Source organism: Symphodus melops, assembly GCF_947650265.1.
Source record: "Symphodus melops genome assembly, chromosome: 13".
Classification (NCBI taxonomy): Eukaryota; Metazoa; Chordata; class Actinopteri; order Labriformes; family Labridae; genus Symphodus; species Symphodus melops.
This window is the reverse complement of record NC_136703.1, coordinates 17,619,761-17,645,348: the sequence shown is the minus strand read 5'-3', so window position 1 is coordinate 17,645,348 and position 25,588 is coordinate 17,619,761. Positions and strand designations below refer to the sequence as shown.

General features: G+C 40.5%; 2 protein-coding genes across 8 annotated transcripts in view; one reads left to right on the top strand and one right to left on the bottom strand.

Annotated features, from left to right (window-relative positions):
* grip2a (glutamate receptor interacting protein 2a) overlaps window positions 1-3,977 on the top strand; it is a 34,782-nt gene extending 30,805 nt beyond the window's left edge. For all 6 annotated transcript variants that reach the window (XM_079359963.1, XM_079359962.1, XM_079359961.1 and 3 more), the window contains exons 23-24: window positions 1,384-1,530; window positions 2,139-3,977. In XM_079359963.1, the coding sequence (XP_079216089.1) occupies window positions 1,384-1,530; window positions 2,139-2,333 (342 nt within the window). In that variant the 3' untranslated portion in view covers window positions 2,334-3,977. The remainder of the gene's footprint in view (window positions 1-1,383; window positions 1,531-2,138) is intronic.
* Window positions 3,978-6,139: 2,162 nt separating this feature from the next.
* On the bottom strand, window positions 6,140-25,512 carry LOC306834161 (sodium- and chloride-dependent taurine transporter-like). 2 transcript variants are annotated; one of them, XM_079359970.1, is made up of 14 exons: window positions 25,116-25,512; window positions 20,738-20,967; window positions 20,508-20,642; window positions 17,361-17,595; window positions 16,720-16,852; window positions 15,982-16,116; window positions 15,000-15,103; window positions 14,703-14,827; window positions 13,194-13,306; window positions 11,978-12,115; window positions 11,414-11,516; window positions 9,350-9,450; window positions 9,037-9,207; window positions 6,140-7,877 (listed from the first exon to the last, which is right to left on the bottom strand). In XM_079359970.1, the coding sequence occupies exons 2-14, from the start codon at window positions 20,964-20,966 to the stop codon at window positions 7,722-7,724; spliced, it is 1,878 nt and encodes a 625-aa protein (XP_079216096.1). In that variant the 5' UTR covers window position 20,967; window positions 25,116-25,512; the 3' UTR covers window positions 6,140-7,721. The 2 variants fall into 2 exon arrangements, with proteins under 2 accessions (XP_079216096.1, XP_079216095.1); XM_079359969.1 differs by lacking the exon at window positions 25,116-25,512 and adding an exon at window positions 22,714-22,916.
* Between the last annotated feature and the right edge of the window lie 76 nt (window positions 25,513-25,588).

Genomic DNA, 25,588 nt, shown 5'->3' with positions numbered 1-25,588 from the left:
TACAAGATAAAATATAGAAATCTAAAAATATACAAACGTCAGATTAAAGACGAGAATAAAAATGAGTCGGGATGTAATTTCTACATGTTAAAATATACACTACTCACAAGTTAGGGATATTGTGAGGTCCTCAGTGGGTTTCATAAGGTTTTTTTTTTCACTTAAATGATTTTTGGGATAGGGAGGCAATTGTATTAGGGTGATAGACGCACCTCATTTTGTGTTTCAAGAAGGACTTCAAGAAGTAGGAGTGCCTCATATGGTATGGCCAGCAATGTCCCCTGACCTGAACCCCATAGAGCACGTCTGGGACCAGCTGAAGCAGCGACTGGATGCTTGTACTCCATCCTCACATGACCTGGCAGAACTGTGTGTAGAGAAAGGGAACGTAGCATTGCCTCAGAACAACATCATAGTTGGGAGCATGAGATGTCGCTGTCATTGCGGCAAACGGTGGAAACACTTACTACTAATTATTTGGGGCTATCTTTGTTGTCTAAATTCTAAATATTGGGTAATAAATATTGCACTAAAGAAAATGGTGCTTCTTCTCATTCAGTAATAGTAATATCAAAGGAAACTATCACTTAAAATTTAGAGCAACTAGGAAAAGCAGTCCTGTTAATAGAAATATCCCTAACTTATTGTGAGTAGTGTATTTGTACAGAGTCTGTCCTACGGCCACTGTTGGTCCCTTTTGCTTTCCCTCAGTGTGGGCTTAAATGTTTGGAGTTGATGCATTATATTATGATATCATGGAAAGTCATCAAGTCCCACATTAGAGCTGTTTCTTGTTATGGTTAGACCTGCTGACCCTGTTATAGGGTAGGCTTGAATCCAGAGAGAAATGTATGACACAGAGGCATGTGGACATGAAAACCTGTTTAGTGTATACAGAGGATAGATGGTGGAAGCAAGGAAAGAAATCAACGGTGTAGTTTAAAATGGAGTAGTCATTTTATAATTTGTGCTTCACACAAGTTATAAAATAATGATACTCAATAACCGGTTATTTGTGTTCTGCCCTGTGTTTCAATTTATTGACTGAAAAGAACAGTTCATTCTTTTATTTCAAAAAGATGAGAAGGTGGTCCACGTTTGTATCCGGCTACAGCTTTGTGTACAGCTGTCTTATTTTACAGTAGATACTGGCTTATCAAGACCTGTTTTCTTAGCATCGAGAGAACTACTAACTAAAATAGTTGTTTGAGTTTACTGAGACCCTGGAGAAACTATATAGAGGTTGAAAGCTGCATCAACGTTGCTCTATAAAAGGTTTTCATGAGCTTAGTTTTTCACTGAAGAGTTGAATAAAAGTCTGAAAGCGTCACACTTCTGTAGATGTTTCTGATTATGTTTTGTGCTGGATAACTTCATTTGTAGATAACGATGAGGAAGGACCTTGAGAGCCATGACTTTGGTTTCAGTGTGTCTGATGGGCTACTGGAAAAAGGGGTTTATGTCAACATGATCCGCCCGGACGGTCCTGCTGACCAGGCGGGGCTCAAACCTTTCGACCGCATTCTTCAGGTACATTTAGTTTCAACATTGGAAGAATTATAGCATTTTGAAGACCCTACTTGTTGTCTATATGTCAATAGTTGGTTGAAAAGTCGAACTACATAGAACTAATTTGCAGTTTAGCTTTTAGAAATACTGAAAGCAAACAGTCATTAAGACAAGCTAACCTTTCACTTATTGAGAAATTGCCTATTTTTTAGGGCTACTAACTTTCTTACAGTTTCATAAAAAGATATGGACACCACACTGTTTTGCGCAGTATGAACTACAGTTGGACAATGGTTAGCTTAGCTTAACTTAGCAGCAAGTAGTCATGTGAAACACTAGCCAAGTTGTTTGTTGTTATTAGATTACTAGTAGAGACTTCGGCCAACAACAAGCGATTTAGTCATCCCATTTTATAATGGTAACCCACACAATAGTTTTAGGTGTATATAACGAATAATTAGTTGTTACCTGTTACCATAATGTATGCCTTGCCTTCATGCTTTTTTGATTTATTTTCTTAACTGTATCATGCCAATGCAGTTGTTTTCCACTAACAATTGGCTGTTTTCTCCTTTAAGCAGCGTTGATAGCATATTGAATGCAAAATTTCATGGATTCTGTTTTTCAAGGTGAACCGTATCCGGACCAGGGACTTGGACTGTTGTCTGACCGTACCTTTAATTATAGAGGCAGGAGACAGCCTGGACTTGGTCATTAGCAGGAATCCTCTGGCAGCAGACAACGGGCTGCCCAACGACTATGACAACCTCTCAAACTCACTGTTCTGCTATCCTGAGCGCAGGACCAACACAATCGCCCTGTAACCACAGAGTCAGACAAACACTAGCTTTAAAACGACGCACTGCTGGGACCTCACATATCCTTCATGCACGGTTTAGTTTGTCACATTGTACCTCTCACACAGACCTTCACACTCATGTCCAGCACGCGGGGCATCCAGGAACAGACGCCTGAAAGCATCTCTCACTCACAGAGTTACAAGTGCATGTGTTCATGATTGCTGGTTTTAGTCACTGTGTTCACATGATGTGTTTCAAAAGGAGGTTCTGGCTTTAGGGCAGCCTCCAGCCCCACCTCCCCTCCCCATCCCCCCTTATCCACCTCTTCCGACTCCCGAGGCAAAGCCACATGCAGGGTTATATAACAGAGGAGTCATAGCTTCAGACTGAGCCAAGATGCCAACACACATGCCTCAGCTGTGAAGAGTCTTATGCGGCACACACAAACCAGATACACCCACTATTTTACTTTAATGAGCTTCATGGTCCCTTTAAAAGCACAATCCTCCAATTGTTTGTTTTTTTTTGTTTTTTTTTACTCAATATGCTCACAGTCAATGCTTTGAATATATATGACTCACATGCACTCAACAAAGACTACACACAGGGTGTTGATGGACTCAAGGTTCAAACCACATTGGGTATGTCAGAGTTATTTTAGCCAGGACTTACTGCCCTTCTTTCCAGACTCTCCTCCTCACTGCCTTCCAGGGACAGGGCCTCCAAATAGTCAGAATCTGCTACTTGCCACTCATCTCGTTTTGGTTTAAAGTGTCTTTAAATGGTTCAACAGAGTCCAGCGTTAAGATATGAGTTACTTTCACAGTTTGCACACCATTTGTTCCTTATCCTGCATTTGCAGATAACACACATTCTGTTCTGTTGTTTTTTAAGTTCAACTCTCACTTTTTCACGTTTCATTTCACTGTGCACATCTGGGAGTCTACATATGGCATTACACCAAAATGACTTATGATTTGTTGTCCATCACTGACACGTCCTTAAGCAAATCACATCCTTCCCCTAATCGGAGATGAAATGCCTTTCAGTTTTCAGTGATGAATGATTCTCTCACTTTTACACCACATCTGACCATCGTTTTAAAGTTTTGTTTCTCTGCTGCAGTATAGCTGTTTCACCTTAAAGTATGTAAAAGCATGTGGAGCATGCATATGGTTTTTCCTCAGCTGCTTTGTCCTACTGCCTCTGGAAATAAAAAAGCACATTTTATTTTACATATCAGCTGATGTGAAGAATGGTGCCATAGTTCCACTGTCCAGTTTAGAAGAGCCTTAGAGACCGATTATCCTTGGGAAAGTAACCTTCTTTTTTTTTCTTTAAATCTGTCTTGTGTTAAACCTTGTGTATGCAGAGAGGCCTATTTCACAAGTTTTATATTAATTTACTGTATTGTACTTTAAATTTTACTGTAATGTATAATTGTATGCTGTGCTTTATTTTTTTATTTACAGTGCAGGCACATACAGTACACTATTGTCATGTAATATGTGGTACTGAATTATTTAGTTAATATCCACATTCTCCCTGAATAAGTCAGGACTTTTCAAATGAACTTGAAAGATTGATTTGATATTTGTATTTTATTTATTATAAGGTAAGAAATGTATTACTTTTTATGGAATTAAAGTTATCAAACTGGTGGATTTAGTTCTGCTTGACTGTGTTGATTTGAATCATGTTTCACCTACAATGACATTTTATGTCAAATAGTTTTTAGATTAATCTAGCACCATCACACTTACTTTTTGACCACTAAACTGCATAGCTAGCTTTATTCATATCTTGGTTTAATCAGCAAATTTTTCTTAAAGTTAACAGTAAATGTACCTTCCTAAAATCGTTTTACTGTTGTGAGTGTTTAAGCTTCTCAGACAAGACAGCTCAATACAGCACAGGGTTGCTAGCATGGTAGCCTAACCTTTGTCTGAGATGTGCTTCTTTTCGCAGCTTTCTTTTTTTTTAAATGACTATTTTAGTAATAAAGGCTACATAAAACATGATAGGTTACCAAGTGTTTTCATACTAGCAAGTGCAAATTGTTGATCTTCTCAATATTGACATTCACTGATCCCATTATGAGATTTTTAGCATGCAGTGTTTAGTGTTTACTCAATGCGTTTGACAAATTTAAGTCAGATAAAAGTTGTGCCCATATTAAGCCTCACAAAGCTGCTAAAATGTTAGTGGATGCAGATGTTTCAATATAAGCTACATTGGACACATAGTCGTAGATAAAGTGTCATGTTTTACCATTATTACATTGAACATGTACGGCACCAAGCAAATGCTCGAAATGCTGTTTCATCCTAACTTTCAGTGAACCCGATGACAAGCTATGAGCTGGAGCTAAGGCTTGTTTTAAGCCTCTTGATAAAATGTTACATTTGCAAACCTGTCAATCAGGTCTGCTTAGGGCCTTGTGAGTAAGCTTATCCTTAATAACATCAAAACAGAAGTGTTATCAAAAAAATTCCCCCTTGTACTGGGTGTGAAGATTGACTTGCATTGTCTTGTATTGTGCTAATAGATTTTTAAGCTAGGTCTAAATTTAAATAACTAAATGCTATGACCACGTACGAGCTGTAAGCACAGCTGTTGATACGACCCATGTCCAAAATCTGTACTCGTCAATGGCTTAACGCCGGTCCATTATTTACTTTGTGCAATGTCCATCAAGTGACGGAAATGTATCTGCAAGTCAGGGTAACAAGTTTTCACAAACTGCTATTCCATTTCTGTAAAGCAGTCAGAGCCATTGCTTCCACCTGCACCTCCTGAGTTAATTATCAAGGTGAGGTGGTTGAAAATCTTGGGGGATTTAGTGTGTGAAGCTCTTTAGACAAAAAAGACACTAGAGATGTGCCCAAATAAGCCAGTCCCATATTTGTGGGTGAAATGTCAATGCAGTTACCACCTGCCAGGGGGTGTTAGATTGATGGTGGGATTGACCCTCTCAAATAATTTAGGACAAATGTCAATGAGCCGGTACAAGGAAAGGTCAGAGGGGTGGCATCTGTATTACCTGCTTAACAGAGGATGGTCTAACACATACAGACAACTAGTTAATTGGCAGGAAAATTCCTATAACTACCTTCTCTAGAGCAAAGACTAGAGGCTGTGCCCACTCTATCAAGCAGTCATCTAAAGTTGGTGTAGACTACTGTTGTTAAGTCATCTTGAAATTTAAGAACTGCAATGGTGTCCAGAGAATCATTCCTGCAGGGCCTTGGGGCTTATCAGGACAGATAAGATGATACTATGATGAAATTCTACATCCAAATCATCCGTGGGATGCCAGAACTTCTTTTTTAAGCACACAATTCTTTTAATATCCAGTCATGATTACTGTGAATACTGAATGCAGTCCATGATTAACAGCTTTACTGAATGAAATGAAATAACTACCAATACAAAATGTAGTTGTTACCACTTGGTGTCATTAAAGAAAACATTTTTAGGGTAACTACTGTTACATATGAAGATATCAATGATAAAATGATCAGATGACTAGCTTGTTCTCGGATTGATTACGATGTGTCAACCACAAAGCCCATGTGTTGCTTCATTTCCAGCAAGAGATTGGGGATATTGGTAACCAAATCATTGAATGATTAAACTGTCAAACATTGTCAATTTAATAAAACATTTTAACTTAAAAAAAGGACTTATCCGTTAATTTGATCCTAAACAATCGTTATACATGTATGCTTATAAAAGTGTGCCAATAATGTGATTTTTGCATTGATGAGGAATAAATGCTTTAGAGGTCGTCATGTTTCGAGAAGAAAAAACACATAAACACAAAATAATTCAAAAGAAAAAGATGTTTATTTGTAATTCATATAGAAATTATGCAATGTGCATCTCAAAGGGGACAACTGTGAGACAAAAATACTTTGGTACACTTGAATTTCCAAGTAGCACGAAGATTTGTTTATGGACAAATAGCAGGGTACAGTGATGGCTCCTGCACATGCTCCAGGATAACAATTCCTTAAAGTTTCTTGCGTCATTGAGAATTACAATTTTTATTTAAAGGTGTTGTTTTAGGGAGCAAGGAAGGCCATTGCTTCAGTGAGTATTGGACACTGAAAAATGTAATCCAGGCTCCCCATGAGGTCAATACTTAGAAGACAAATTGCTTGAGACTTCATTACAATTAATTAATCAGTGATGGTGTTTAAATGATGTACAGTATAAAATTGTTACAAAAAGGCATATGTGATTTACAAACAGTTCAAATTCTACAAATACAAATGCCTAGACTGAACATTACAAACTAGAATCCAGTGGTACTGCTGCAGAGCAGGTCTGCTGCTGAAATGTGAATGAAGAGAGCTGTATGGATGTTTAAAAAAAGTAATGTTTTTACTTTTTTAGTGATGTTCTCACAGATCCCACTAACATGTATTATGAATCAGAATGTTTGGTGTCAGATAACTTACTATTTCGCCCTTGTCTTAGCAAGGAGACAACTAGATACTGTATATCAAAGTTTACAATATCAAAAAGTTAGAAGCTAAAAATATTTCCTCCTGAATGTTTTGCAAGTGTAACTGCAATACCTTGCAGCAATAAAAACAAAAACTACAATAAAGTTGAGACAACATATAAAGTGCAAAGAGAGGTTTCAATAAATGCACTGGGACTGACTATAGTAGTCACACAGGCAGTGTACAAATACTCTAAAAATGCCACTTCCCTTTTCTCCTTACTTCCTCTTCCTCAGCGGACGGATCTTATGAATGCATTTCTCACAGTATTTGGCCAAGGCCATGTTCAACTTGTAAGCAAAATTTAACTCTATCTTTAACTGCATATTGCCACTGAACACATTATGGATTTGTTCTCTGACAGTTGTGGGGGGCTCAGGTTACATTCATTTTCACTGCGGGGATCAACAACGACAACAACAAGAGATAAGAAGTTAACTCGGGCACCAACGATGGCCACAATCACTTGAGCAGGTTTGGACGGTTTCTACCTTTTACATAGTTAATAACTCATTTAGTTAGTTACAGTTTGTGTATCAAGAATTTCCTCTTTTCTTCTTCTATTACGCCAAAAAAAAAAAAAAGCAAATTCTTCATCTCTCCGGAATCAATAGAAAGGTAGTAAACATTGAACAAGTTCTATCTCAAAATATTGCCTAAACTGAGATCAGTGCAAACTACAGCAACACCAATTGAAACATCAACAATATTGATATAGTAAAACATAAAAAAATACAAGAGAAAAAAAAATACAACAATAATATATAACTCTTCATAGAAATCAAACCAAAGTATGTCTAATATGAATATACTGGACAATGTAAACCTACCATTATCAATGTTAGCAAATATGGTAACACAGAAAGCACATCAATCTTATTCCTCTCACAGAGAGCGCTCACATCATTGTTTCTACAATGGTGTGGGTGGGCTTCATCAAGCCATTGTCCCCGTTTGGGTCCAGGGGCTGTGTCAACTCGCTGCCCTTCAAGTTGTACTCTTTTGGGCGAGAGCTCACGCCTGACTTTGCCGGGGCAGCCACAGCTTTGATCCTCTGGGGGAAGGAGACGAGAGGTTAGCCTAGTGATCATTAGAAACTAGGGCATATGAAGACCCAACATGACCGGTATCAACTGTCTCAGCATGTACCAAACATGTCACTTTAAGTCAAATTCACATACGTCAATGCATCAAAGTGGCTTTACTAATGGATTAATTGCCCTTCTGGGATTAATAAAGTCACTTGAATCCAAAAATGTAAGTAACATATTAATTAACTTTGTTGCCTTGTGTCAGATGACAAGGCGACATGGTTTTGTGCAACTTCACAGCATCAAGGTTCATGGTTGAGCCACACCAACTTCAATTTTTGATAATTTCCCAAAGATATTACGTTAGCTATAGCTATTGTTTTCTAACTTTAGCAACCACAAGCAGCTGGATGAGGGCTAATGCCAGGTTCCATTAACTCAAGAGCACTAACACTGAAATCCATTAGCAAACTGATCAGATTACATTTTATAGAATTTATTAACTCACAAGAGGAAATTTGGGTTTACACACACCCGCCCGCGCCCGAGAGATACACACACACACACACACACACACACACACACACACACACACACACACACACACACACACACACACACACACACACACACACACACACACACACACACACACACACACACACACACACACACACACACACACGCACACGCACACGCACACGCACACGCACGCACGCACAATGGACATGCACTGATGCTATTACAGGAAGCACACCAGAGCTGATGTGGGGCTCAGAGACTTGCTCTGACATTTGATGTGAAAGTGACCTGACACCTTTCATGCAACCAGACCAACTACCATAGTTTGATCTTTACCAGACTAGACTTAAATCAGCGACCCTCCAAATCTCAAACCCAAAAACAACTCCCCAGAATGTATATGGTGAAAAGAGCAGCTGAAATTCTTCATGGAGAAATGTGAATGATAGTGTTCACAAATTTAACAGTTGTTCGATATCCAATTATAACAATGGTAAGGAAGTCTGTCGACATTGCTTCCGTAGACAACCATCTGAGACATTGTGTCTTAATGATTTCTGCAGGTAAATGAATTCGACTTGGAGCCATGTTGGATGTCTTCCTCTGTTACAAATTTCTTATTCTAGGCTAAGAATACCAAAAAAGGTTGAGAATTCTCACCTCGATCAGGGGTCCCTCAGACTGTAAGATCTTGATGACCATCACCATGGGGATGCAGATCATGGAGGACAGGGCCAAACACCAGCCCACGCCAATAGCCCAGTCAGGATACTCGTACACCTTGTTGTAAGTCAAGGGCTTGTACTTCACCAAGGAAAAGACAAAGCAGCCCTGGAAAACAGACACATGCCTCTTTAGGAACAACTTCAATACTTGTCTGTGACCTTAAAATATGAATGTTTGTCACATGTGCGTGTCCATGACTCTGATACAATAAAGTGGCAAAAGATACAGCTCTAAAAAAATCTCTCACCATGCAGAGGACAGGAGTGATTATGGTCCAGCTCCATTTCATCCAAGCATTTGGTCTGTAGCCAATCATATCCTCAATTCCATCGTAGAACTTATCAACTCCTACAACACAAAGCAGAGAGAATTTAAAAAAAAAAAAAAACTATCTTATTCAACAATGTTTGTCAAAATATTGGATATGGTACGTAAGCATTAAGCCTAACAGTTCAGCTGTAATAGCTTGTTTTTTAAAAGATGACCTTCACATTGACCTCTGGATTTTTGGCAGCTTTCATGGCCTGTGTTATGTGTCTCAATGCCACATGAAATTCCACTGGGTCATGAACGATACACTGTTTGTAGTCTAAACAGTCTCAGCTTCATAACTTTCTTCTTAGGTCATCATTTTATTATCTGTTCTTTGTGTTCAATGTGCCCTCAGTTAGCTTTTGTGATTCCTCTCTGTAACTACATGTTGTTTGGTTCTGATTTGAAAAACACCTGGAAGAAGGAAACTGGCTTGAAATGAGCCTGCTTGCGTAGCCTTCGATTATTAGAAAAGGCTAAATGAGAATTGCGAATACAAAGTTAGGTTAATATTATGCACTGACTGGTTTGGGGTTTTTTGGGGCTGATTCTGATATTGTGGAGAACAAAACAATAAATAAAATCTGACACCAGAATATCAGCCATCTTTCTTCTATCTATGTTTGATCTGTAGCTCAGATAAAGATATACGCATTCATTGCGTTGATCTCTCACATGCAGTTATCAAACACTTGTGGAAAATACATATACTATAAGGAGGACGAGATGGTCACTCAGCTGGAAAGTGTGTGCACATTGTGCATTCACACTCTGGAAATATTGGCATATATCTGCGATAAAATTACCGATATACGATCAATCTGTCAGGCTCTAGTTACTAATGTATCTATGGAACAATGATTAAAAACAAACAATGTCAAAAGTCTAGTATGCTCAAAACCGTTTTTATTCTATTTATATTTTATTTGATTGTTACAGCTGAGCATTGTATTACAGAAGCCCCCATGCATTGGCTGCTTGTATCTTTTAGCACCCTGAAGTGTTGAACCAAAACATCTTTACAAGAATTTGGCAAATATTTTTAAATCTGGCAAATGAAGTGCTCCGGAAATGGAAAAAAACAAGACAATCTGCAATCCTACATTCTTGATCAATTCAGTAACTATTGCATCTTTATTATTACATAACATTTACTGACGCTGGGCTTTGCACACTGGACAGGCCTCTTCTCAGGGCGTGCAGAGGCCATGGGTTTTGTATTATATAAATCTGTGCGACATTCCTCAGCTATGCTAAGAACATGATTTCTCAAAAGTAGTCACGATTAGTAAAGGTAGTGGCCACAACAAGTCTACAGGACTGTTACATAATCGACAAGCAATGAGCAATTTTATGTTACGTTGATGATTTTTTTTTTGGATGATTAAATGAGGAAGCTGGCATGGAATCACAGGAGTGGACCACCACTGGCTTTACAGCCAACACTATAATCCTCAGATTTTGAATCATATGCTGATAAATCCTGATGTTCAACAGAAACTGAAAGGGAGCTCAGATGAAAAACAAAATACCAAAATCATGTCATTAAATCAGAGTGTTGGGAAACGATTAGTCAGTGCATACGGAAGTTTAAAGAAGAAATTAAAGCAGCAGAAAGCTTCATGGAAATACATTTGAACTAAACGTGTTGATTATTGGGAAACACTTCCTTGCCACAGCCTTACTATCTCTCTTAATTTAGTTGTATTGCATTGTTGTATTGTATTGAATGTTAAAAATCTAGCACTGGACGCAACACGGTGGGAGTGATCCTGGCTAGCCAATCACAATCTAGTGCGGGACCAACAACCTCCCCACTCCCCCACAGCCCCTTACACCCCTGCATGCAGTTAAGCATATTTACTGCTGACTTGGGAAGAACAACAAAGGCATCTTTGTTTACCGGCAAAGACATCAATTGTGCTCTTCAGGATCATTACTTTGAAAAACAACACACACTGACACAAAAACACGTCTTGTGGAGTCGTTTCCCACTTACCATAAACCCAGGCTACAGCGATGCATTCAAAGAATGCCACCCACAAAAGGCACACACCACTGGCTGCATAGTAGTCAAAGAGTTGAAACACATACATGCCACCCTGGGACAAAGAAAAAACAAAAAGAGGAAAAGCAACATTGATTATCGGTCAGATTTTTGTGGAAGAAGAGACTGTCACAGAGATAGAGGGGGGTATAAATAATAAGAGGGGGCACGATGGGGGGGTGAGGTGCTGAAAGCACTGCACAAGAATTCCTGGCACCCTACCAACAGAGGCATAGTTCAACAGGTGCTACGACGTTATTAAAGCATGATTAACGCCCGAACGGAAAACAGCATTCCGAATTGTTCCATTCAGACGCACAGAAAGTGAGCGGTGAAGGTGATAGAACGCCATATTTGGTCGTAACAATGAAGCAAGTGGAAAAGTCTATGGCGTTATCTCTGCTGTGGATCCAAATCAGCAGGGTTTCTTTCTTTTTTTTTCTTCCTCCAAACATGATGAGAAGCAAAAGGTAAGAGCTAAGAGACCCCTTTTCAATGACTGTCGGTTGAACTTACTTTCGTTACCATGGCGAGCCCCAGGAGATAGCTTATGGAGCACATCACAGCTATAAAGATCTCTCGCCGGTAACCCTTCCTGAGGAGGGCTGGGTAAAGATCCACAATGGAGGTGATCTGTCCTTCCACTTCAACAAACTGTGGGCACAAAAGCAACCATTAAGGAATAAATACATCAATGTGTCTTTCTGTGTTGCATGTAGCTCTTGTTTTCTATCTACGACCTAGGGGTCAGAGAATAAGAGGCGTCTTTGTTGAACAGTAATGAGAAATTTAAACAGGTCTCCTCTCTGCGACACTGGTTTGTTGCTACCAAGACACAACAGCAACCAAACAACAGTCGAATCACTGTCTTCCTCTCCTACACGATGTCTCTCTCTTTCTCCCCAGTGTCTTCGTATTGCCTCACAATGCCATAACAAAATTATGAAATTGTTTCGATCTATCAAATCAAGATGTCTGCATGCAAAGAAAACATGCTCCTTTGTCTCAAGAGAACCCAAACAAAAAAGCCCTTACATAACAGAGGCATGTATTTGTGAGGGATGTAGACAGTATAAAGCATTCAGGGCTGTAAATCTGCCTGAAGTTTATGGTCAAAGAGTTCGCCCACACACCCATGCACACTGTCGCGAGTACCATTTCTCCCGATGAAATAGTCGCACTCGCAAAAAGTATTTACATGTGCTCAAATTTAGAGCTTGAGATGAGTAGCTGGCCATGTGCAGGACTGAGTTAGCACAGGGCTAGAATTACACTTGGAGGGAGGAAATGTGATCCAGCCGGAGAATCCCCCCGGGTGGACACTTGTGTTTTGTCTACTTAGATTATCTTGTCTTAATCAAAGCTCTGCCTTCTGTCAAGGCGAGATGGCTTGCATGTGTTGCTGTTATAATGACCTCTGCTAACAAATAACACCGGGCTTCTAAAAAATGTATTTGTGTGATTACAGGGCATTAAAAAAAGTGGCCTGATCTTCTTAGAGTGGTGGTAAAATATCATTTGTGAACATGCTGCTTTTGTAGTCCGCCTGTTATCTGATACCCTGCAGACGTTAGATGTGGATCAGAGAGACACTAAATGTGTTTTACACATTGCGGCTGACAGGAGCCAACTAACCCCTGGTGGCCTGTGAGGTGTCTGTGTGGAATTAACAGGCGACAGCAACCATCTCTTCTCTACTTAGCCCCTATAGAGGGATTGTGAGAGTGCTGACCTGGCTGTCGAGACCCAGAAGCAGCAGCATGATAAAGAAGAGGATGGCCCACAGGGTCGGCATCGGCATCATGGACACAGCCTTGGGGTAGGCGATGAAGGCCAAGCCGGGACCTGTGGGGAAAACAGAGTGGGGATGGGAAGAAGGGCGGAGGAAAGGATTAATATTTCTATCTGGTTTCCGCTCGTACGACAAAGGCAGGAGATAAAGTAAAGACTGCTTTAGAAAGGCTGAGCGAGGCCTGGTTCTGCTAATTACCTCAGAAGATATGATCTGACATCTCCAGCTTTTGAAAGAAATGCATTACATTTCACAAAGCGTATATATTCTATGTGTGGAGTGCCTATGAGGAAATAAAATTCCCCTTTGAGCATTAAATGTACACCCTGTCTCTTTGCCATAAACATATTACATAACTGCCCACTGTATACAGAGGGAGAATCCAGAGATGTACTAATTAGGCTCTGTTCAAGTGGTTACACACTTACATATCAGAGCAGCTGTACATTCAGTTTATTGTTTTACTTCTCCTTTTCTCGAAATCTAAAGCGTTCATCAATCTCTAGATGCTCCTTCTCTACTCTTTGCTCAGTCTGGGTCACAGCACTTTGCTGTATTGATTCATAATGCATTCACAAAGAAAGTGGAGTTTGATCTAATCTTAAGAAAAGCCTTGAACAGGTTCAAAAGGATATCATAAAGGTACAAGAAACAAAGTCAGCAATCACACAAACTAGTGCCTCTACTGAGCTGACAAACTGCAGCTCATCTCAAGTGCTTTAATAATAATAACTTGTTTTTTTTTTTTTAAATCATATAGCACCTTTAATTCATAATGGTCCATACTGTATGTACACACTAACATGCTGTCACAGTTTTTCTGACACTGCCATACACTTAAGGGTTTGGTTTCACATGATGATATTCAAATTTACAGAAATTAAGACAGCAAGAAATGACTTTGGAGTGAACAGAGTGAGCATGCTGAAGGAAGACCCATCTCCTTTAAGTCCACACAGAGTCAAAGAACAAACAAAAGGCAGAAACAGAACCAATGGCGACCATCTCAGGAGATCCAAAGGTTGCTGACATGACTGGGCTTACCACCTCGAGCAAGGAGCGAGTTGAATGTGGAATGCGAGGACACCTAATGCCAAATGAACAACTGCAATAATAGTGATGGTTGCCCAATGAAACACAGTTCATTGTGTTGCTAGAACACGCAGTACTGACCACTGCAGTGCCAACAGTCCTCAACAAAGGTGGACCATAGTTCAAGCTGAAGTCACTGTTCTGTTTCAATGAGGCTTTCTAATCAAGGAGTGTGCAATTGCCGATACCTCTACATTCCAGCATCACTGTTTCCGAGAATACAAAAATATTAAACTGTTTTTATCCAGTACTTTTCTGTTACTTGACAAGTGCCTTTGATGAGTATCCAATTGTTTTTTTGTTTTTTTTAGCAGCAGCGCCCACCATCACTGCTGCTATCACCTTGGACCCTCGTACCTGACTCTGCCACATCGGCAATGTCCACCCCTTGTTCTTGTGCCATGAAGCCCAGGACGGAAAATATTGCGAAGCCAGACACAAAACTGGTACCGCTGTTGAGGCCTCCCAGCAGCAAACAGTCCCTATGTCACACATATTTCATGGAGGTTGTTAATGAACACAGGCGGAACCGAAGTTCCTTCTTTTTTTTTCTTTTTTTTTTTTCTTTTTCTTTTTTTTTTTCACGCAACCGTCTCTGTCACAAGTTGCTGTCACTACAGTCCCAATGCACCTCCCCTTGGGATCACGACTCACCTGTAGCAGTTGTATTTGTATTTGTTGTAGCTCCCAAGTGACGTCATGGCTCCCAGGCAGATGGCATAGGAGAAGAAAATCTGGGTTCCTGCATCAATCCAAACCTGAAACCCACAACATTAAAAAACATGCACTCTGGATTATTAAAGTCCAATCTAATTCCATCATCTAATCAGTTAGAGTTAGCAAAGCAAGGAGGAAACAAGTGTGCTTACCCCTAAGATCAGATTTAATATAACAACATACAACTTCCAATATCCGTGCCTTCAAACAGCCAGTTAGATGACCAATGAGATCAAACTATTTCCAGGAAGCACAGTCCTGATGTCTCATTCCCTGCCAAGTAGGCTTCAAACTTTAAATGTTACGTTTATTGAACAAGTCCCGGGCCTTTACTTCAACGCAGGATTTGGGGTTAACTTCACTGTTAACCCTGGGTTTTCAATCCTACAAAGGTCATTCACTTCTTACTTGGGTATATCGCCACGGTAACATATGCCTAACCTGCTCCAGAGCAGGTTAGGTGTCCCACTGCACACCTTCCACTGACCAATCAGATCTTTTGATCGTGGAGCTCTGGGAGCCAATCGAGACGGGGGGGAGGACACTTCATGTGTCACGTATGATTTTACGTTCATTACGTTCATATGATTTTATAGTCCATTCAGTTAATGATTGTTTTTCACTGATATATATTATTCTTCATCCATCAGCTAGACTAAAAACTACTGGAGCCGTTTAGTTGGGTTTTTAAGATGTACGATTATGAATAGCTTCAGTTTCGTTGTGTCACCACATGCACTGTTGGCTTGTGTACTATTTCCTCTGGTTTTATTCAAAGAAACATTTGATTTAAACATTTTGAACTGTAACATGGCAAGCCTTTAATAACTAGAAGCAGAGCTGTGCAAGATATGAGCAGGGGTTTAAAGTTGGGGGATTTTACAAGAAAGAGAGGAGAAGAGGAGCGTTTGATTTCTACCTCTGGATCTTGTAGGCGGGTCAGGTCAGGGTAAAGGTAAAATTTGATCCCTTCAGAAGCACCAGGCAGGGTCACTCCACGAACCAACAGCACGATCAGCATCACGAATGGGAAAGTTGCCGTGATGTACACCACCTACACAAGGCAAAGGAACGTCAGTCAAAACACATAAAAATGTGTTATTGTCCTTGATATATAGTTTAAATAATATTACTTCCTTTTTAAGCTTTATTATTAAATTCAGACTCCTGATACTTTGTTTTAGTTATTCAATCAACAAGTACAGTCTGTAATCATAGCACCCACAGAAGTCAAAATAAAGGATTAAGATGGAATCTATGTAACAAAAAAACAAATAGCAGGGAACAAATTACAATAATATTGAAAGACACTTTTCATTAAATCCAGAAGTACATTCATGAGTTAATAAAATCCTTCTCAGTGTCACTCCTGTTGGTGCTTTCCCGGTTTCTCTCCCACTAACAGAAACAGAGAAAGGGCTAAGGAACAGCAATTCAGCTGTTTACAGCCGACAGTGAGTCTGGCCAACGAGTAACTTCCAGGACAGCATGGAGCCGTATGTTGCTAAATCTTGCAGATTAACGGCCTTCAATGCATGTGTGTTTTATCTCCAGGCAACAGTGTTTTTTTCAATAACTTGTGTGGGTAAAAAGTCAAGGCCAAAAAACCTCCAGGCATCACAGTAAGTACAGGATGTGTCCACGCCTCAGCACTCACTTTCCCCGTGGACTTGACTCCCTTCCAGATGCAGAAGAAGCAGATAATCCACACAGCCAGGAGACAAAGGGCCAGGTCCCACTTCAGGGGCCCGATGTCCTCGATTCCAGAGGAGATGCTCAAGACGTTGCGTCTGAAGAGAACACACAGGCACACAAGGACTTAATGGAAGTTTGTGGGACTTGAAAAAAGAGAAGGATGCACTCAAACACAGACACGGATATTGTTCATGAGACATTTCCAGATTATGACTGGAAATGTCATAACGTGGAAACTAATTAGAGAAATTGAACAAACTAATTTTAAGGTCAATAAAAGAAGTCAAACGTGACGTGAAATCTGTGAAGGGTTGAGAGAAACTGCGATGGAATACGTAAGTGGCAAAACCTAAAAACACAATCTGGTGCTGCTTGTTGTGATGAATTGTCATCAAATTTAGTTTAATTATCAACGTTAAACTTGGAGTGCAGTACAAATATAGTAGAACATGAACCCCAGGAGGACTAAAAGTAAAGATTGCCTTTTGAAGGAGTTGTGCCAGTTCAAATAGATTTACATAAGCTAGATCAATAGTGTTACTGTAACATATTTACAAATGCCTGTGTTTGAGTCTGTTGGGCAGGCTGTCAGTGGATACTTACTCCCAGAACTCTGTGACGGGAGAGGTGAAATTGGTCATGTTGGCTGCGAGCCACAGGGTCTTGTTCTTGCGGACTGTGTCCTCTATACAGTGCTCTGTGTTCCACGGCTGTTTGCATTTTGCCCAGGGGAGCTCCGGCTGAAAGCACTGAAGCAGGTAGTAGAGACCCCAGGCCAAGATCACGATGTAGTAGACATTCAGCAGTGACACGATCACCACAGAGGCATAACCAATACCTGCAGAGACAGAAGAGAGGTCAGGTGTTATCATCAGCTCAACATATCATCTACTGGGGACTCTGTTCTGTGTTGTTGTTAAGTCACATGTTTGGGAATACCTTTCACTTGTGTGATAGCATCTTTAAAACATGCAACAATCACATTTTTGGCTAGTTTGAAGCAGCTGGGGAAAACATATTTTGAAAAAAAGAGCATTATGCAGTTGGATTATTTTTGATGTCAAAGACTGTAGGTCATTCTCTTTTAGTTTGGAAATATCTAGCTCTGTAAATGCTATATATGCCTTGATTTTAAGCAGCTAACAGCTAACTGTGTCTGACCACTGATTTATGGTGAGTGTGCAGGGGTTTTTTTTCTCTTCAGCTGTTAAATGCTACATATGCCAAGTGCTAAGCAGCTAGCTTCCAGCTGAGTTCAGTACTGTTTAACAGTGTGCAGGTGGTTTAAAGATTTTTTTTTCTTGCACAACAAATCAATAGTTAGAACCGTATGAGTGAATCTGATATTAACTTTAAAATAAGGGAACTTTGAAACAGCTTTGCACTTTTAAAGGCAGGGTTTGTCATTTTTCGAAAACTAGCATGATTTTGAAAGTAGCATTCCCTCAGTGCTCTGTCTGCACTCACCCCCTCCCCTCTGTGCTCCCTCAAAAGCCACTCCCCTCACTTACATGCACTAACGCCATTGATTCTGAAGCGGATCTCAGCTCATGCTCAGAGTTTGGACTTGTGCATGTGTGAGCTAGAGAGCGAGCAGGAGAGACTTTGGGGCTGGTGCTTCTTGGTTTTGGTCAAAGATTTTACAGGCTTACAACTGTTACAGATGACACAAATTATTCATTTCTGTCAGATGACAGTTTCAACCCACATCTTTAAAAAAGTGTATCTTGAACAAAATTACCAACCCTGCCTTTAAAAAGCTTGGCCATTTAATTTTTGGACTTGAATAAATGCTTATATACACACTTTGGTTAAATGCAACTCATATTAAATTGTTAACTTGTTGTGTGTGCTTTTTGTAAATAAAAAATGAGACACATTCATGTAAAAGGGCTCCATCAATAACGATGAACCACAATGCATTGGTGCATAACGTGAATAAATTACAGATATGGACATTGACACACAAAAGGATAGAGTAAGAGTCAAGGCAGAAAGTGGAAACTTTGAAATGGGAGGAAGCTAGCTTGGTAGCTTTATGTAGCTTGTCACCAAGTGCACACCAAAACATTCAGGATCATGAATAGAAAACAGACTGATCTTGTTGAAGACAATAATAATCTCGACAGTATTTGGGCTTTGGAGGGAACTATGGAGTCATTGATAATGCTCAGTGGTGTCATCACTAATGAGTAAAAGGAGTTTTATCATTTATTACTAAATATTATTGACTAGAGCCTCCTTCAGAATGTTTCAGTACATTTTATTAACACTGCAGGAGATTCACATCCATCAGTGATGTAAGAGTTTATATTGGGTAACAATTTCAATCAGTAAGGGCAATTAAACACATTCTGCCAAATTGTACAAAAATGGAATAGTTTTGAGACAGCAGCTTATTAACTTGAAGAAGAAGGCAAATCTATCAAAGCATTTCAGTAGTGTATCTACTGTTATAATGCCATTAGTGTTTTTACTCTATTTTTAGATGACTTTGCCACGAACCTGGACACAGAAATCCCTAGTGCTCTTCTACTGCTCTAGAGTATTTTTAAACTCATCATCTCGTCACCCCCACCTCCTCGTTCCAACATACTGAATGCAAACTGATAGACAGCCAAAGCTGTGACAGGTGTGTGCGTGTGTCTGAGTGCAGGAAGTAAAGTCATGAAGTCTCCCTGTGATAAAAACACGTGAATGCAGGAGGTGGACAATGAGGATATTTGTGATTGGTCAGTTTTGCAACCACTTGTGGACTCTCTCTGCTGGTGCCAAATGGACAGGCAGCAGACCTCAGCGCTCTGGGAATAGCAGAGCGACCGTAAGCAGCTGCTAGAGATCTGGTGCCGCACACTTTCCTCTCTTTCCATGTCATGTGTGAACATAAGTAAGGGCGTCACGGCAGCTGCTGAGGGCGTGGTGCCTCAGCGCTTGTCTGCAGCTGTCACTCAAAGGTAGACAGGGTTGCTTTAAAAGAGCAAAGATGGGCCTCTGGAGTGTCTTAAGAGTATCAGGAGCTCATGGTGAGCTCAGGTCAAGTGATCAGCAGGAGAACCCGACCCTCACAACAGCGTCACGGAATACACACAGTATTTATAGTTTCCTGTAGGCTCAGATGCTGAGAAAATGATCATTTCATGCAGACCTGCTATATGAGACTGTACCCATTGCTAGGCAACTTGGTCTTTTTTTTCCTGCGCTAGACTATTACCATGGCAACCAACAACACATGGATTCCATCACACTTCAAAATCCAAGAATGGTTGAATGTTTTTGAGTGTCCACTATTCATTGAAGCTTACCTGCATGCGTGTGTGTGTGTGTGTGTGTGTGTGTGAGTACATAGATGTGTGTATATTCAACCTGAGGCTGACCCCGTCTTTAAAGTAAGTGGAACAGATTTAATATGAACATGTCACTTTGGGTGAGGCGCATTACATATTCAAACGCTGCTTTTCTGAGCTATTAAGCGATGTTTACTCAACTAAAAGTAGCTTGATGAAGAAAAAGTGGTCGAATTACACTGGAAGGGACAAAGGGAGGGAGGGGTACCTCAGCAGAATAGCATGTTGAATAATGATGAATATGATTTAAATAATAAGTACTAGACTGAAATCAGGGCAAAATTCTTGTTTGGACAAATGAAGTTTTTACTCAGCGTGGAATATCAAATGTCCTGCGAGGGAGGATTTGTCTGCTGGTGAATTGTGTATGTAGGAATGTGTGCAGTGTTTGTGTGTTTGGGCTGACCAGTGAAGATGGGGCAGAGTTTGGCCCAGCAGGTGATCCCTCCCTCAGATGTGTACTGTCCCAACGCAACCTCTAAGAAGAAGACAGGCAGGCCTCCCCCAAAAAGGAAGATGGTGTACGGGATGAGAAATGCACCTGAGAGGAAAAAAAAAAAAAAAGGATACAGAAATGAGCTCAGAGTGAGACATCTCAAAACATTGTTGTCGTTGTTGCTCCTGTTGTTCACCTACCTCCACCATTTTTATAACATAGGTAAGGGAAGCGCCAGACGTTTCCTAATCCGACGAAGCCTCCGGCCACAGAAAGGACAAAGTCGAGCTTACTGGCCCACTTCTCCCTCTGAGGAGCCTTCCCTTCGGCCTCGTCCTCGGGCCGCGTGCCTGGGCTCTTCCCCGGCGAAGGTTTCAGGGTGTCCTTGTGAAAGTCCTTTAGGCATTGGAGCTTTTCTTTTTGTGCCATGCTGTGAATAGAGACATAGGGGTAAAGGGAAATGAGACAAAGTCAAAGAGAGGGGTACAGAGGTGAGCAGGATAAGACACAGAGAGGGCAGAGCATTAGAAAGATAAGGCTGTCTCCTGATTGCGTTACAGCATACTGTGTAACCACTGAGTACAATAAATACAGTACCTTGTGGCTAATCTGACTAATCTGAGCAACTGATGCACGGAGGTCATCAGAAGTAGAGTAGAGGGCTGAAACAGGGCCCTTAACATCGCTAAGTGAATGCATTTAGTTTTCTACACTTGAAATGGAACGTCTGTCTGTAAACGATCAAAGAATATGCATGCTGTAAATGTTACGGGCAATAAAAAAAACAAAAAACAAAAGAGCCAAAGTGCAGAACAACCACCCTGTGAAAGCTTTTGCACCTTCACATTTGTGTTTTAGGTCGCTGCTTTCCAACTCTCTGTGTCTCAGGGTGGATTTTTTTTTTTGCAGCTCAGAGGGGGGCACATTGTCACCAAGGGAACAGGAAGGGAACATTTGGACCCCGATGCACACCTTAAAGTCCTGGCCTGACCCTGGCTAAAAAAACGTTCCTTAAGCTTTCTCTTTTCCAAGAGACAACTCAACCTGCAGTAAATCCAAATTTAGAGAGGATGATATCCCTGTGCATTCCCGAAGCCGCTGCTGTACTCGGGAAGATACAACAGATTAAGTTCACTCGAGTGTTTACACTGTAAACGGCCTTTCCAAGAAAGGCAGGATTTGTTATTAATGACCGAGGTATCCTATTTCTCTACATGAGCCAAAGAAATAAAACTACGCCCTGAAATGACGACAATGAATGTGTAAACATATCTATGATTAGTTTGATTTAAGATCCATGATGACAAAGATTAAGAGAGAAAAAAATAGGAACAATGAAAAAAGCTGTGATTTATTGTAAGACCTGAGGTTAATTGTAAGACTGATAGAGGAAGGTTTTCTCTTCTCGTCTTTAATTCTGTTTCTGTTCATCCATCACAGCGACTTCAGTAACTCCCCTTTCTCAGGATCACATGCATGCATTCAGAAGAAAGATTCCTCTCACATTCCCACTGAGAATGTGTCTCTTCACTTCATCAACGATTCAGCCCTCCATCCCCCCGTGTGTCCACACAGCGTCCCGTCATTCTTTAGGATTTCTCTCTTCCTGTTATGCATGACAAGTCAACACGGACCACTTTCCATTCTCAGTCCGCCTTACATAACTGGATCAGTTCTTGCTCACTCAGTTTTCTCATCCTGTTTCTCTCTCTCCCCCCCCCCCCCCCCCCCCACCCCCACCCCCACCCCTTTATCCAATTTCCCACTCTTCTTCTGCTCGCCACTGTTTTCACCTGCTTGCAAGGTCTGCCAGCCAGATAAGACTTAAACTGTCCTTGGGATTTAAACCAGGCATAGTCGAAAACACATTCCTTAACGCTTTTAAGAAAACATCTCACTTTTTTTACGGCTAAATTCAGGACATCTCTCACTTTTTCTCAACAGAAACCAAAACAAAAAGGAATAAGAAAAAACAAGAACTAAATCAATCAGAAATGTTTCCTCTATTTTTAATTGTAACATACAGAGACAGTCTTTCAATATCCAATAAACCTTACAAGTCTTTTTTTTTTTTTTTAAGTCAGCCAAATCATACAAGAACAAACTTCAGTCCACACATACAGATCCTTCAAAACGTACTAGTCTACTTTTTAAAGCAAAGCAGTTGAAAACTTACATTTCCTTCATGGCTGCGGCTATGTATAGAGTTCCTCTCTCTCAGCTGTCACCATTCCTCTGTACTGAATGCCTTTATGCCGTCACGGGTCAGAAGAAGTGGAGCTGACAGTAGGACCCGCCCCTTGGCTAAAGACAATTAAATCCAAAGTGGAGATTGGACGCAGCCTGACTGTGACCGAATACTCAGGTACCAACGTGGGAGACTGTAAATTTCCACTTCCCACTACTCCCTGCCCACAAACATACACACACATACACAGTGAAGGGGGGGGGGTGTTGGTGGTGGTGATTTGTGTGTGTCACATACACACTTCTTATTCATGTTGGAGACACAGAGGACAAGTCAGATGGAAAAAGAAAGGCTGGGCTGCTCCAACATGGGGGGGGGGGGGGGGGGTGTCTTGAGTTATGATCCTGTACAAGTGGCAGAACTGAAGGCCGTTTTAGAGCAATAACATGAAGTCCCTCATAACATCCCTGTGCAACTTCTAAGCATCTTTGTGTGAAAACTATTTTTATTCACTGCGGTAATTCCTGACTTGTGGGACATTCAGAATCACTGTCCTCCATTCTGTCATGACTTCTGGTGTGTTATCTGGGAAATGTAAACCCGTACAGTAACAGCTTATAACATTTCCTAATAAGGTCATGTGCCTCCTCTGCTCTTCAACGGTCTGTTTGGATACCATTCACTGCTCCCAGAGCTTACAATGGGTCGGACAAAAGCTGCCATGCAAATGTCAAAGAAAAAAAAACTGAAGGAGTCCTCTGCTGGAGGTGGAAACTTAGCTGAGGGATCATCTGATGACACTGTGCAAAATGCACACCTTTGTCACCTCTTAGCTTTGTACAGCACTTTAATCTTTAATACGTTTGTCAGTTTCATGCACTGACAACTATTTGGGTTGCATAACCCTTCACAGATGCGGCCTAATCTATTGTGAGAGACCGCAGGATTTGTTATGTGAAGGTAGACGCAGCAGAAAGAAAAACCTGTTTCATGTGGATCATTTCATAGAAGAGGACAGCCCTTAAAAAGAGTAAAAACGTTGCTGTTTGATTATCACACAAAGCCCAAAGAGAGCCAAGGGAGTGGTTCATTTAGAAGGCAACATCATAGTCTAATTAGTGTATTTACAAACTGACAAATACACTATTCATTACTTTGACGATTTTACCTGAAACATGTGTTTGAGGTTTAATCGTTTCCTCTCTTATTTCACATTTGACATGTGACTTGACTTTGGATTCAGACACTTTTACAACACGATAGGATACAATACAAAACACTTCATTGTCCCTATAGCACACAGATGCAGGATAACTAATCACACCCAGAAATGATCAGTAAATAAAAAACTTTGCCATTTAAGCCCAATGGCCTAGTTTATTTAAAATAATCCTTCAATATGTTAAACTCTTGAAAGTCTCCTTTTGACAATCCTTAGTAGTGTAACTCTCAGCAGGGGGCCTTCGGGGGTAGTAGGCGCCTGAATGACCTCTTTACTTTGAGGACTTTTTTCTACCCCCATAGATAAACACAATGTGGTGATCCTTGGGGTGTTATCCTGCTGAGAGGGGATTGGGGTTACTAAAAGACCAACGTCCATCCATCACCTTCTGGAGGTGATAGAAACAACTGAAGTAGGTCAGTTATAAGCCACTAAGCATAAGAATAAACTAGTCAACGTCTTAGATCACCAGATTTACTTCAGCATAGTGTGCACATCTATTTCCTGCATACATGCAGATGACAATAATTGCATCCACACACACGCGCGCGCACACACACACACACACACACACACACACACACACACACACACACACACACACACACACACACACACACACACACACACACACACACACACACACACACACACACACACAGTATGACTCAGTAAACCGTGTAGCGCATCAACGCATCACAGCAGAGCTCCAAAAATGATCAAAGGGAGAAGAGGACTCATAGTCTTATCAGATGTGAACACAGGAAACCGGGTTCAACGGCACCAACTGCGATTTTAAAGCCTAAACATGATTTAGTCTCTCTTTGAAACAGGATCGTAAACAGACGCTTTTTGAAGAGTGTCAGTGGCATGAAAACAATGAAGACAGAGCATTACGGCAACAACAAAAAAAAAACACACCAAAACAACAACAACAAAAAAGCTGTTTTCCGATTACTACATGAGAGATTCAAATCAACTAACTGTCCGATATCAAAATACTGTGACTAGTGACATTTCTGACGTAAAATACTTTTAAGAAATACGATTATATTGAATTATTACTGTTTTATCTGTATTTCTGCTTTTCTTTCTTGCGTTTTCATTGAATTGAAACAAAAAATATCAATAATCACGGACTTTATATGTAAATAAGATGCCAGGTTACCTGTTCTGGTTTTATTGAGCAGCCTGTCGTTCCTTGTTTTGTTGCCTACGTTTAACGCTGGGTGACACAGTCTCGTGTATTTTTCTGTGAGATCATTATTCTATGAGCTGGAGCGCGTTTGGTTTAATATCAGTTTGAGTGGAAAATCACCAGCTTTTCCATGCAACTAGGCTACTTCTTAAAGAGACAGCCTCCCTCTGTAGCGCTTCACCTGATTTTCTATGCAGCGACAAGCCTGCAGTAAGGAAACTATCGCCGTATCCTGTTATCTTTTGTCCTTTTACGAATTGATTTACATCCTCTTGTAGAATTCGACAGTGACCTACAAAAGCATCGACAGTAAGCGTTTATGTGATCAGCAAATACGTGCCATGTTCAAAGTCTGCTATGCATGGTACAACAAATATACACGTGAAAGATAGTTTGAAATAGCTTATCCCATGCAAATTACGGAATCACAATTAACCTATCAA

Excerpts from the sequence above, each read along its gene's own strand:
- LOC306834161 (XM_079359969.1), bottom strand. Across the intron at positions 9,451-11,413 it reads CGCTGTAGCCTGGGTTTATG|GAGTTGATAAGTTCTACGAT; the intron begins GTAAGTGGGAAA and ends TTTGTGTTGTAG. Across the intron at positions 9,208-9,349 it reads TCACTCCTGTCCTCTGCATG|GGCTGCTTTGTCTTTTCCTT; the intron begins GTGAGAGATTTT and ends TCTGTTTTCCAG.